At 43.6% G+C, this 12,075-nt stretch overlaps 1 protein-coding gene across 9 annotated transcripts in view; it reads left to right on the forward strand.

Annotated features, from left to right (window-relative positions):
• Nucleotides 1–9,621, forward strand: part of SPATA6L (spermatogenesis associated 6 like) — a 59,620-nt gene extending 49,999 nt beyond the window's left edge. For all 9 annotated transcript variants that reach the window (XM_074330470.1, XM_019729835.2, XM_074330472.1 and 6 more), the window contains 3 exons: nucleotides 2,344–2,437; nucleotides 4,074–4,176; nucleotides 9,249–9,621. In XM_074330470.1, coding sequence (XP_074186571.1) covers nucleotides 2,344–2,437; nucleotides 4,074–4,163 — 184 coding nt within the window. In that variant the 3' untranslated portion in view covers nucleotides 4,164–4,176; nucleotides 9,249–9,621. The remainder of the gene's footprint in view (nucleotides 1–2,343; nucleotides 2,438–4,073; nucleotides 4,177–9,248) is intronic.
• The last annotated feature ends 2,454 nt before the right edge of the window (nucleotides 9,622–12,075 follow it).

Consider the following 12,075-nt stretch of genomic DNA (forward strand, 5'->3'; position numbering starts at 1 on the left):
AAGCAATATTTATTAAGCACATGCTGTGGTATTCAATATCTACAAGGCCCTGGGATGAGCTATTAACCCAAGAGTTTTAGTCCCAATTTCAGTCTAGGAGTAGAGACAGACATTAATCAAATAGTGACAAAATGTCCACTGGGGAAGCGCTGTGAATAAGGGGTAAATGGACTCCAAATGCATAAAACAGGGAAGCTCACCTCCTCTATAGGGGGAGAATCAGGAAGGATTTTCCTGAGAAATCAACTGAATTGTCCTTTGGCTCTCTGAGTAGCACCATGGCAGCCGGCAAAAACAAGGGCCTTACCAAAGGTGACAAGAAGGGAGCCAAGAAGAAAGTGGTTGACTCATTTTCTAAGAAATACCAATGTATGATATGAAAGCACCAGCTGTGTTCAATATAAGAAGTATTGGGAAAACACTTGTCACAAGAATTCAAGAGACCAAAGTCATATTTCAAGGGTCGTGTTTTTGAAGTGAGCCGAGCTGATCTGCAGAATGAAGAAGTTTCATTTAGAAAATTCAGGCTAGTTACTGAGAGTGTTCAGGGCAAAAACTGCCTGGCTAATTTCCATGGCGTGGATCTTACCGGTGACAAAATGGGCTCCATGGTCACAAAATGGCCGACCATGACTGAAGCTCATGTGGATGTCAGGACGACCGATGGTTATTTGCTTCGTCTGTTCTGTGTTGGTTTCACTAAAAAACACAACGATCAGATTCGGAAGACCTCATGCTCCGCATGAACAGGTCGGCCACGTCCGGAGGAGATGAGAGAAATCATGACCCGAGGTGCAGACACGTGACGTGAAAGGAGCGGTCAGTACACGGATTCCAGGCGGCCCTGGAAAGGGTGCAGAGAAGACTTGCCGGCTGTTCATCCGCTCCATGATGGCCTTGTTAGGAAAGTCCGAGTGCTGAAGAAGCCTGACTTTGAACTGGGGGAACTCATGGAGCTTCACGGGGAAGGTCCCAGCTCTGGACAAGCTGCTGGGGAGGAGACGGTGCTGAGGCTGAGCGAGCTGACGCATATGAGTCCCCAGTCCAAGAATCTGTTTAAAATTCAGACTTCTCATGGTGGCAAATAAAACCTGTTCATGATGTTTTAAAAAAAAATAATTGAACTGAACTCTGGAGGGTATGTTGCCACGCAGCAGCCTACCTGTCTGTCTCCTTGTGCCTGCCCCTAAAGAAAGGAGAGTCTGTGAGATGGATCCTTTCAGGGACTTTGCTTCACCTTTGTGCTTACACCTTATGTCTCCCTGTTTGGCCCCAAAATATGGCTGGCTAGTCAAAGACGGGTACGACTCCCCATGGGGGGGTAGGGGGGAGGGCAACCCAAGCCACACACAGTCATGTGGGGACAATCTGGGGAATTCGCGGGGTTGATACAGGTGGGCACAACCCCCCAACTTCCCCTGGCTAAGGAGAGCCTCTGCCTCTGTGGCTGCATTCCTTCCCACAACCTGCAAGGGAAGTGACTCAATGATGTGCTCTCCATCTATTCATTTGCATAAAGGTTTTGTCCCTTGGGGAAGTACATACATCCCGGGAATTACGGTTCTGTTTCCTATTGTAATGTATGGGATTCATAGATCTTGAGATTGACAAGCTTTACTTTACTTCCACACCTAACTAATAGAAGCCATGCGTTGGCCAATTTGGGACTCAGTCCTTGAGACTTGAGTCCCTTGGCCCCGCTTGCACTCTATTCTCATCTACTGTCTTTCTTAACCCTGCACCACCCTCCTCACTTCCCACAACTCTTGTCATGCTGGACACGACAAGGGTGGGTACAAGTTAACACGAGTGGGGAATGGGGTTGGGGGTGGCAGCATCCTGGGCAGAGGGAGCAGTGTTGGCATATGCGTATGGAGGGAGAGAGCACTTCATGTTTGAGGCACTGAAGAGGGTGTAAGCCCTATAATTAAGCTTGTGTCTGGTTGGCCTAAAGTAAAGGAGATATAAAAGAAAATACCTATGGTGGAAAACAATTGGAATTAAATTTTGTATTAAAAATTTTGGATTAAATTTTTAAGTATAAAAGCAGGATTTGTTCTTTAGGGAAATATCTAAAATACACGGTATAGTACAAAGAAAGAAAGAATCACAGCCACACACCCAAGTACAAACCATTGTTAACAACTTGGTTGTATTTATTCCCTGTAATTTTCCTATGCACAGGTTTAATAAAGACATTGAAACCACACTATGTATACTCTTTTGCATGTTGCTGCTTTTTTCTTACTACTAACTTATAAATATCAACCCATATTGATATGTACTCCAAGTGTTGTTTTTATTAGTTGCGTCACGCTCCATCCTGTTTAATGTGTTGAGCAGGTTGCACCCTGGTTGTCAGTCCACGTGGAAGAAGATCCACGAACGTGTGTGCGGTCTTCTGACATCCCCCAGAGCTCGGCAACACCTAAACAAGGTGAGGGCTTCTGGTAAAACTAGAGCTTTGCTGACAAAATAACAAGGGAACTGGGACTTCCAGGTTAGTGGAGAAAACAGCCATTAATGAAGTACTCACAAAAATAAATGTAAAACTATGACACTAACCAAAGCGGGTACATGGTGTCCTAAGAGTGTATGAAAAGGGGTATTTGATTTTGTTGGGACTCAGGCTTCCCTGAGGAAGAGACTGTGGAGCGGGGATCTGAGCAATGAATAGCAGCTAATTTGGAGCACAGCATGTTTCAAGAGGAGGTCCTGTAGCAGGAGGGAACACAGTCCTTTCAAAGGACTTGGAGAAGACAGTGTAACTGGCCCAAAGCACACTCCTTTCCACACTCCTAAGCACAGAATCCTAGTCTAAGGAAGAATCCGGGGAAGTGTGTGTGGTCTGTGTACGGCCACAGAATGGAAGAAAGTTTTCCTAAAAGTTGTTGAATGAACTCAAAAAGAATCTGGAGGTTTTGCTAGAAATAAATGATGGAGATTTAGTCAAGGGTCTTATAGTTTGCAAACTGGAAACACAGCCAGACAAACCCCCCGGTGTTCCAAAGAAGAGAGAAAAGTTAAAATTCTTACAGTAAAAAGTATGTTCTTAAGAATAATCAGTCCTGTATTCATAGCCCTGGGATTGGTCCAGGACAGTTATCAGTCAGATGGCAGGGAGTCAGGATGATGGATGCCAGTTAGTACCGATGATGGGTACCAGGAGGTCTGGTCAAGTCCAGGGGTCTAGATGTCTGGTGTGGGGGTTAGGGGGGTAATTAGAAGATCCAGATGCATATCCAGGCCTTGACACAGGACTGGAAAGTTCCAAAAAAATATAAGTTCCCAAGTTAGAACAAGGATGGAGTGTTTTCTCATGCCTGAACCATTGTAATGCTAACAAATTTAACAGCTTGGTTAAAGTGACCCCATTTTATATATTCCCTCTCCTCACTCCTTCCTCAAAGTTAATAAGGGGTTTTGGCTGTTTGACTTTTATGGGGGTGTGGGGAGTGTTTCTAATCCATAGATAGAGACATAGTCAGTACTTTATCTACAGCCATTAGCTAAGCGACCTGTCACCATTTCAAAAGAATTTAAAGGAAAGGTTAACAGTTGGATTTCACATGATACCATGTGGTTGAATTGGTCTTAATGACTTATTTAAATGCATATCCTAATTTATAGCATGGCACTTATAAATGAATACTGATTACCCTAACCAAGGGGGGGGTATTTAATTACTTTACTTCCTCTCTGCAAAGCCTTGGCTTTGCTTTGTTAATTCCCAGTCTTTTCAAGTAAGAAAATCCCTTTAAAATGTAGAAAGAAGGGAAGGAAGGGAGGAAGAAGGAGTGAGAAGGGAGGGAGGGAGGGAGGAAAGAGAGAGAGAGACAGAGAAAAGAGACAGAGAGAGAGAGAGAGGAGGAGGAGGAGGAGGAGGAGGAGAAGGAGAAAAGGAAGGATGGAAGGAAGGAAGGAAACCTACGTCCACACGTATGTAGTGAACCCCACATATATGGCATACATGGGATTCATAGACCTCCTCAATGCAAAAACTACAAATCTTGCTGTCATTGATCTACATTACATTATGAGTACTGCAATTGCTCTATTTGTTTTTGTTATAGGAAGATTCTATCTCTGAAGTCAATGATACCTCTGAAAGACCAAGCTACCCTCTGAAGAAATACCCAGTGCATGCCCAGAGATATTTTTAAGCTGCTGTCTTATGTAAGTAAGCAGCTTAAGTGCTTCTTCTTATGTTGATTTACTAAAATAATTTTAGTTTCCAGCTGTCAGTATGAGGTAACTAGAAAACGTGGTGGACAGAAGATGAGGAAGAGACCTGAGAACCACATTCTTCCTTCACACAGGATACTGTGTTCATGGGTCTGCCAGCAGTCTTGCCTCCTCTTGCATCCTCCCTGCCCCCTGCTCCTTCTGCCCCTTCCTCTCCCTGTTCCTTCTCTCCTTATCTAATGACCACTCTTTCAGCTCGTTGAACACAAGTTCTTTCCTGATGTGAGGCCTTTGTACATGTTGTTCTCTCTGTCTGGAATACTTCTTTCTGTTTCTGACCCTGCTTGGGTCACTTTTACTTATCCTTTGAGTCTCATGACTTTCTATGACATTTCCTCCCCTTCCAAGGTATACCGTTTTAGCACCCTGCACTTTCATAAAGTATGATGCAATTTGTTGTCACATTTTTATATGGGTTGATTGCTTAAAAGTCTGCCCCTTCTGCTTGAATGAAACCTTCTCAGAGACTCTGTCTCTCCTGATCACGGTTTTTGTTTTTTGTTTTTTTTTTTTAAAGATTTTATTGGGGAAGGGGAACAAGACTTTAATGGGGAATAGTGTGTACTTCCAGGCCTTTTTTTCCAAGTGAAGTTGTTGTCCTTTCAGTCTTAGCTGTGGAGAGTGCAGCTCAGCTCCATGTCCAGTTGCCGTTGCTAGTTGCAGGGGGCACAGCCCACCATCCCTTGTGGGAGTTGAACCGGCAACCTTGTGGTTGAGAGGACGCGCTCCAACCAACTGAGCCATCTGGGAGCTCAGCGGCAGCTCAGCTCAAAGTGCCGTGTTCAATTTTAGTTGCAGGGGGCGCTGCCCATCATCGCTTGCGGGAGTTGAGGAATTGAACTGGCAACCTTGTGGTTGAGAGCCCACTGGCTCATGTGGGAATCGAACCGGCAGCCTTCGGTGTTAGGAGCATGGAGCTCTAACCATCTGAGCCACCGGGCCAGCCTGATCACTGTTTTATAACCAGCATTTAGTACACTATGATGGAATCCTATTAACTCAGCTGAATTCACCACGCGTGCTGGGTGTGTGCCCTCAACAAGAAGCTGACTCCCCACTCCCCACCTGCTGCTGTCCTTGCATCAGATGACCCTCCACTGTGGTTGGTGCTCAGTAAACATTTTTTGAATGAGTGTTGAATGAGGAAATGAGGCAACTCTAGCATTCAGATATGTGGCAAGTATTTGGCCATATAATGGGGTGTCACCATTTCACAGGTATTATCTTCTTTGCCATTCCTTACCCAGTCCCCAAATAATAATAGTTCTTCATTATTAAGTGCTCCCTTAGTGCCAGGAACTGGTCCAAATAGTTCACATGTATTAAATGAATTAATATTTACTTGTCATAACCTATGAGCTAAGTAGCTACTACCATTAATTCCATTTTACAGATAGGGAAACTGAGGCACAGAGCACATAGGTGCCTTGCTCAAGGTGACATGGCTCATGAATGGCACGGCTAGAATATGAACTCCAGCTACCATGCTTTTAACCATTACTTCTCCTGCCTCTCCAAACCTAGAGTGTGTGATAAGGAGAGTCCGAGGGAAAAAGACAGAGCAGAGCCCTGTGGCACCCCAGGAGAGTTTGTGGACATTGCCTGTGAACATCTCCCACAAGGATCGTATGGTGTTGCATTATGCAGTCCCTCATTCTAGCAACGTCAAAATAATTATGAGTCTTTTTGAGCAATAAAGGAGTGTAGGGTGACATGCTAGGTTTTTCCTTACTCGTAGGTAGGGTCAGACTCCTGAAAATCTGGTTTGAGGGTCATGCTTTAGGCACAAGTCTCCTTGCCCCAGGGTTGCCCAGGATGCCCTGCCTTCAGCCCAGAGGAATGTGGAGAACAGCTCATTCTGCAGGCTTCTACTTTAGATCATTGTGCTTGGTAGGTTAAAGGATGGATTCTGGGCCACTTAATCTCCAGTTGCCAAAACAGTCATCTAAGCATTTATTAGGTGGTTATACAGAACATAACCCACCTAATTACCTCTTAGGGAGCACAGGCCACATAATTACCAGATGCAACTTGTGTTGAATTTCAACATGGTTAGCATCACGTTACATAAAGCCCTGAACCAGCTGATGTGTAGACATTGATGTGAGGGGATAGAGAGAAAGTGAGGAGAAAAAGAAAAGTAAATTCTGTCTTAGAAAATGGGTTTCCCACGTAACATGAGATCCCATCCAATGGTTTGGAATATGCTCGTAGGCCTTCTTTGGAAGCTCTCTGTACCATCCTCCCACTACCTCCACTTCTTCAGTCATGGATTTCCTGGTGAGGCAATAGTCCTGGGAGGCTGTGTGCATGAAAGTTTTCCTGGTTGTAAAAAACCCAGGTGACTTTGGTTGTTTTAAGCAAACAGGGCATTTATTAGAAAGATGCTGAGTATCATAGTGAATCCAGGGGCGATCCAAACAAACAAGGTCAAGCAATTGAAGTGGGACAGCCAGAGTCACCCCTGTTGGGCAGACAGTCACAGAGAGATTTAGCAGAAGACCCAGTGGGTTTCCATTACATGCCCCCTTCCCTGCTTTTCTCGGGGAAGCTCTCCTGCTTCCAGCACCATTTTCTTTCTCTTTCTTCCTTCCTTCCTTCCTTCCTTCCTTCCTTCCTTCCTTCCTTCCTTCCTTCCTTTTTTTCTTTTCTTTTCTTTTCTTTTCTTTTCTTTTCTTTTCTTTTCTTTTCTTTTCCTCTCTCTCTCTCTCCCCCCCCCCTTGCTGCTGCTGCTCCTTCTCCTCCTCCTTCTCTTCCTCCTGCTCCTCCTACTGCCCCCCCCTTCAATAGTACTGCACTGAACATCCTACATGTCCTAATACCCTGACCCCTCCTACCCCAGAATAAGCCTCTATTCTCATCTCTAGAATGAATGTTTTGTCAGGAATCACAAAGGTGATGCTGTTAACACAGGGAGTGCTGTCTATATTCAATGAACACACTGACCTGAGATACTAATATATTTGATCATTGCCCACCTCAGATTCTACTTTCAATGCCAAGAACCTTTTTTCTGCTGAGGGCACTCATGTCCCACTCTCTGCCATGAGACACTGAGGGATTGGAAGGCAGCACCGATTCTTGTCCCGTCCTTTCTCTACTTCTGTTTCACTGTCGATCAGCTTTCCCTCTCCTGGTTTCCTAGAGATCTCAAGATTTTGAGGAGTTGAAAAAGTAGATTCTTACTACAAAAGGCCAGGAATTCTTGAGCCAAAAATAATGAGTCCAATTGTCTGATCAGGGAATAGTTAGAAGAAATGAGTAGGAGGGATTGTAGAATACCTATTTCTCTTTATTCTGGATGGTTTGGGACTTGGTACTTTTGGTATAAAGCAGATTATCCCTTGTATACTTTAAAATGGTTAAAATGAATTTTATGTTATGTGAATTTTACCACAAAAAAAATTCCCATAAGCACACACACACACACACACACACACACACACGAGATTATCCCTAGTTCTCTTGGAAGGCGTGATGAGCTCTGTGTCATAGCTCTTACCACGTGCGTGAGGTGATTGCCCATGTCTGGTATACCCCCACTGAGATTCCATTTTCAAGGATGGACTTGTAAGGCCCTCTTCTGTGAAACCTCCTGGGTCCTAAGGCAGAGCCATGCCTTTTGCTCCTTTACCTGCTTCCACTCAGTACTTCTTTCCTTCAGCCTTGTACTATAGCTGGTTTTCCTTATTGAAACCCTCCCAAGAAGGGGGCAGAGGACTGGAAGAGAAGTGTCTGTGAAGGGCGGGGAGACGGACCAAATGGCACTAACTGGGGCCCCCTAAATGTTGCATTCCTGTGAGCAGTCCCCTGTGATCCCAGTTCCCACCGCCACAGCTTGCCTCCAGGGGGCGCTAGTCCACTAGCGATGCTCCCACCTAGAGGGTGAGCCCGGAACTCAGGCAAGGACAAGAATGGTAATAGCACACAACTTGTTCTAAAATTAAAGAATAGCGAAAAGTAAGTAAACCTAGAAAAGGAGGGGAAAAAAGGACAAATTTAATTGAAGCGCTAATTTCTGATTGTGTCATAGCTTATTAGACCTCCAGGTCTTAGGATCGTGGCTAATATGGCTTGCAACCTTACCTGTCTCGGCTGGCAGGCAGGAGCCATTTTACTTCTTCCCAGAGGGACCCCTTCACCTCCATTACAACCAAAGCAAAAAGCAAACATGTCTACGGATCTCAGATTCCAACCTTGGGGACCTTCCGTCTCTGATTTGGTCACCAGCTTCTGAGGGATTTGTCATTTGTTGGCTTGTGGGCATTGACACAATGGATAATGATGCACCCCCTTTATCCAAGGAGCTTCTGGTCCTGTTAAGAGTCCAACAGACCCCCCAGGCAGTGGCTGTGCACCCAAATCACAGGCAAATTCCTGGGTCAGCAGTATTCAGTGGACAATTAGGATCACAGGGGGTGTGGGTGTGGGTTGAAAAATACTCAGGCCCAGGCTGGACTCCACACTAGCTTAATGGGAATGTCTGTGGGTGGTACCTGCCTGGTAGTTTTGTATATGTTCTTTAGGAGATTCTGACGCTCATTTAAGATGGAGAATCTCTGCAGCAGAGTGCCTCGAGGGCAGGGGATTTGAAACACCGTCCAGTCCTATAGACCCCCTCCATGCTCAAAACTTATTGTTCCATAGAATAGAATTGATTGGGGGCATGTTTAAGAATTTAGCTCAGTAGTTTCTGTCCTGGCAGTTTCTGTCCATTTACTATGTGCCAAGGACTGTTCTAACTCCTCACAATAACATGCTATGCTGAGGTGGATACTCGGCTTATTTTCATCCCCCATATTATACAAAGAGGTCAGGTAACTTGCCGGAGGCCACACAGCTGCTTTGTCATGCTAACTAATATTGCCTCAGTCTGCGCTGGGAATGGAGGAGAAGAGGCTGCGACACCAAGTGCTCCCACGGTAGAGAGACATGCCAAGATTAGGACAGTGAAATCATGTTCTTCTCCTTGGTTGTGTTGATTGGTTTGCTCTTTTTCTCAGTCTCACATTTCGCATGTGAAGTTTCAAATCTCAGAGAGGAAACGGAATGGAAACTGGAGGAGCATCACAAAGAACTCCCTCATCAACTGATACATCCTTAGAGAAATGAACAACCATTTTTGTTGCGTATCAAGTGGAGGGTGTCTAATCCCCTTTAAATCACACCCTGTACCCAGTCTTTTGTACCCAGGTAAGAGTCACTGATTAAAGTGTTCATTGTTTGGGGCTCATATTTTCTTGTAAAGCTGGAAAATTTGTGTTTTAGTTTGTGTGTTTGTTTTGAGATTGAAATAGAAAATAACAGTAGTTGAATAGCAGGTGCTTTTTCATTTGGAAAGTACTTCTAAGAATTCTAATAAAAATGTCAAGATGACCTTTCCGGTGTTCCTCATTTTTGGCAGTGGATGTGTTCTTGAAAAGTTCTTTTCTTCCCTTCGTCCCTCCTCCACTCCTTCCTCCCTCTTTCTTTCTAAGTCAACTTATATTTCACATGAGCTACAGGAAGCGGCTATTTAGAGGCATAACCTGATAAATCTTCCAGGAAATGACTGCCAACTTGGTTTTCTCATTTAGGTATATCTTTTTTTTCTGTGTTGTTTATTTTCGTGTTAGGCTTGATTTACATGAAGTCCATTGAAAACCTAGAAAGAAGGGGGATTACATCTGGAGAATTCAGATCTTGCTTTAAAGGTTCAATTTCTGTGATACATTTGTAGGAGGAGGCTAATTTCTTTGGACAATAGTTTAAACACCTTCTATCATTACCGCCCTTTTTTTCCCCACCAATTCCTAATAAATTTATATGAGGAACAACAGCTTCCTCAAATATTTGTCTGAAAGATCTCCTTTAATAGGCTGTATAAATATGACTGCCAAAACCAAGTTTAAAATTAGTTAGAAGGGTGCCTTTAAGAAATGCTTACACAGTTTGAGAGAGCAGGAAGAGGCGGGGATGGGATGAGGTGGGACTAGCGGCACATTTGTTTTCAGCCTGAAAATGGAAACCTTTGTCTTTCCTTCATTCTGTAACCTGAGCACTTCCTTCTACATACCCTAAAACCATTTTAGTTTTTGGAAAATTCAGTGAAGAGTCAAGTTTTCTCATTATGACCACAGGAATTGGTCCATAGGTAAATTAGAGGAAGGATATTAAAAATTAAAGGAGTAAAAGACCTTCAAAAATAAAAACAATAGAACAAAACTCATTTATCCTCCTCTCAGAACGTCAGCCAAATAAAGGTATATATTACAACAAGCATTGCACCTTTGGAAAACAGACAACATGCTTAAATTACACCTACTTACGTATACGTTCTTGGAGTGTCTGAAACTATAGTTGTCAATTTGTTACTTTGATATCTAAGTAGTCATCGGAAATAAAAAATGCTGTATTACATTAAGACTGGGGTAATTCTCAGAAAAGGGCCACTTACAAACAAGGATATAAACAGCCAAAGGAAATCAATTCTAATGAATTAGTATCCCATGTTTGTTATTGTTCAGATACACTCTCTGACATTCATGTTCAGGTTTTCTGAAATGGTTTGAGCATAACTCCTTAATTCAATTTAGAGATAAGATCTTAAATGCTCATTTTTATTTAAAGTCTTTTGTTTGTTTTTTTCACAAATCAATCAGTTGTTTACTTTCTGATCTGCTAGCTCTGTTGTTTAAATTATTCCTATTTTACCTTTTTATATCTCAAGGAATGATTTCAGTTTTACAGAATCATATTGGGCCAGGATTGCAGTTGAGATATTTTGCTTTTGGAGTAAATAATAATGTGAGTAATTTTGTGACGTATTGGGGTTAGGATTCCTTTGAGAGGATCTTTGTCATTAAACATAATACAAATTCCTACCTGTCTTACTTCAGTTTATTATTACTTTCTTGACTTTCACAGTTGCAGACCTTTTAAAGCCTGGAACATATTTTACAAGCTTGTTTCACGGGGTCTGGATTTGCAGAGGTTCTTGGGAAACTCTCCCTCATGGAGCCCAGGTCCTCCAAGCAAAAGCCATCATACAGTGAGGCCATTTCCCGATGGTCACCTAACTGACCCAAAGTTAGCTGAAGCCTACATAACCTGAATAGAAATAGGATTTAACAAATGAGAGTGTAGGTGGCTTCGTCGTGCAATGGATAGAGCATTGGACTTCTAAAAAATAAGAGTGTACATGATCAATTTAGCATTAAAAAATGGTGGTTGGTTTTAAAGAGGGTGGATGAATTGTGCAAGTTCAGCCTAGTGCCCGAATGCCTGGCCACTCGTAATAATAGCCAAGGATCTACTCAGTTGCATTAGAGCACTCTGACCTCTCCGAGGGCACCCCGAGGAAAGGATATGCCCTCTAGTCTGTGTGTGACCAGTGAATCTGCTAGCACCACCTAATGGGACTGCTGTCCTTCTCTGAATAGGGACCCATCCTAGCACTCCTTAGGGACGTACAGGTCTTGGAGAGAACCCCCCACCCTTTCTTCCCCTGTACTGGGAACTCTGCTGGAAATGAGAAGAGCTGCAACCCTTGGGCTCCTGCGGTCTGTTCCCTTTCTCTCCTCCTAGACTCTGCTGGGTTGAGGGGCAGCAATAATTCTTCAGAGGGAAAAGCCTTTGCTTAGTTTCACCTTCAGAACTAGGAAATTCAGCAAAAACAGGGTTATGCCTAGGACACAAGCTTTTCCCTGGTGCAAATGGGTCCTTTCCGGGATGGCTAAGTTGTCAAAGTTTCTTCAACAGAGTAAGGAGCTTCCACTCTGAAATTTTCTCCTTGGGATTCCATATCTTTTAGAGTGATCCACCGGCACTCCAGTGAGTATACAGTTTTCT

This window comes from Rhinolophus sinicus, linkage group LG04 (genome assembly GCF_036562045.2).
Source record: "Rhinolophus sinicus isolate RSC01 linkage group LG04, ASM3656204v1, whole genome shotgun sequence".
In the NCBI taxonomy this organism is placed as follows: domain Eukaryota; kingdom Metazoa; phylum Chordata; class Mammalia; order Chiroptera; family Rhinolophidae; genus Rhinolophus; species Rhinolophus sinicus.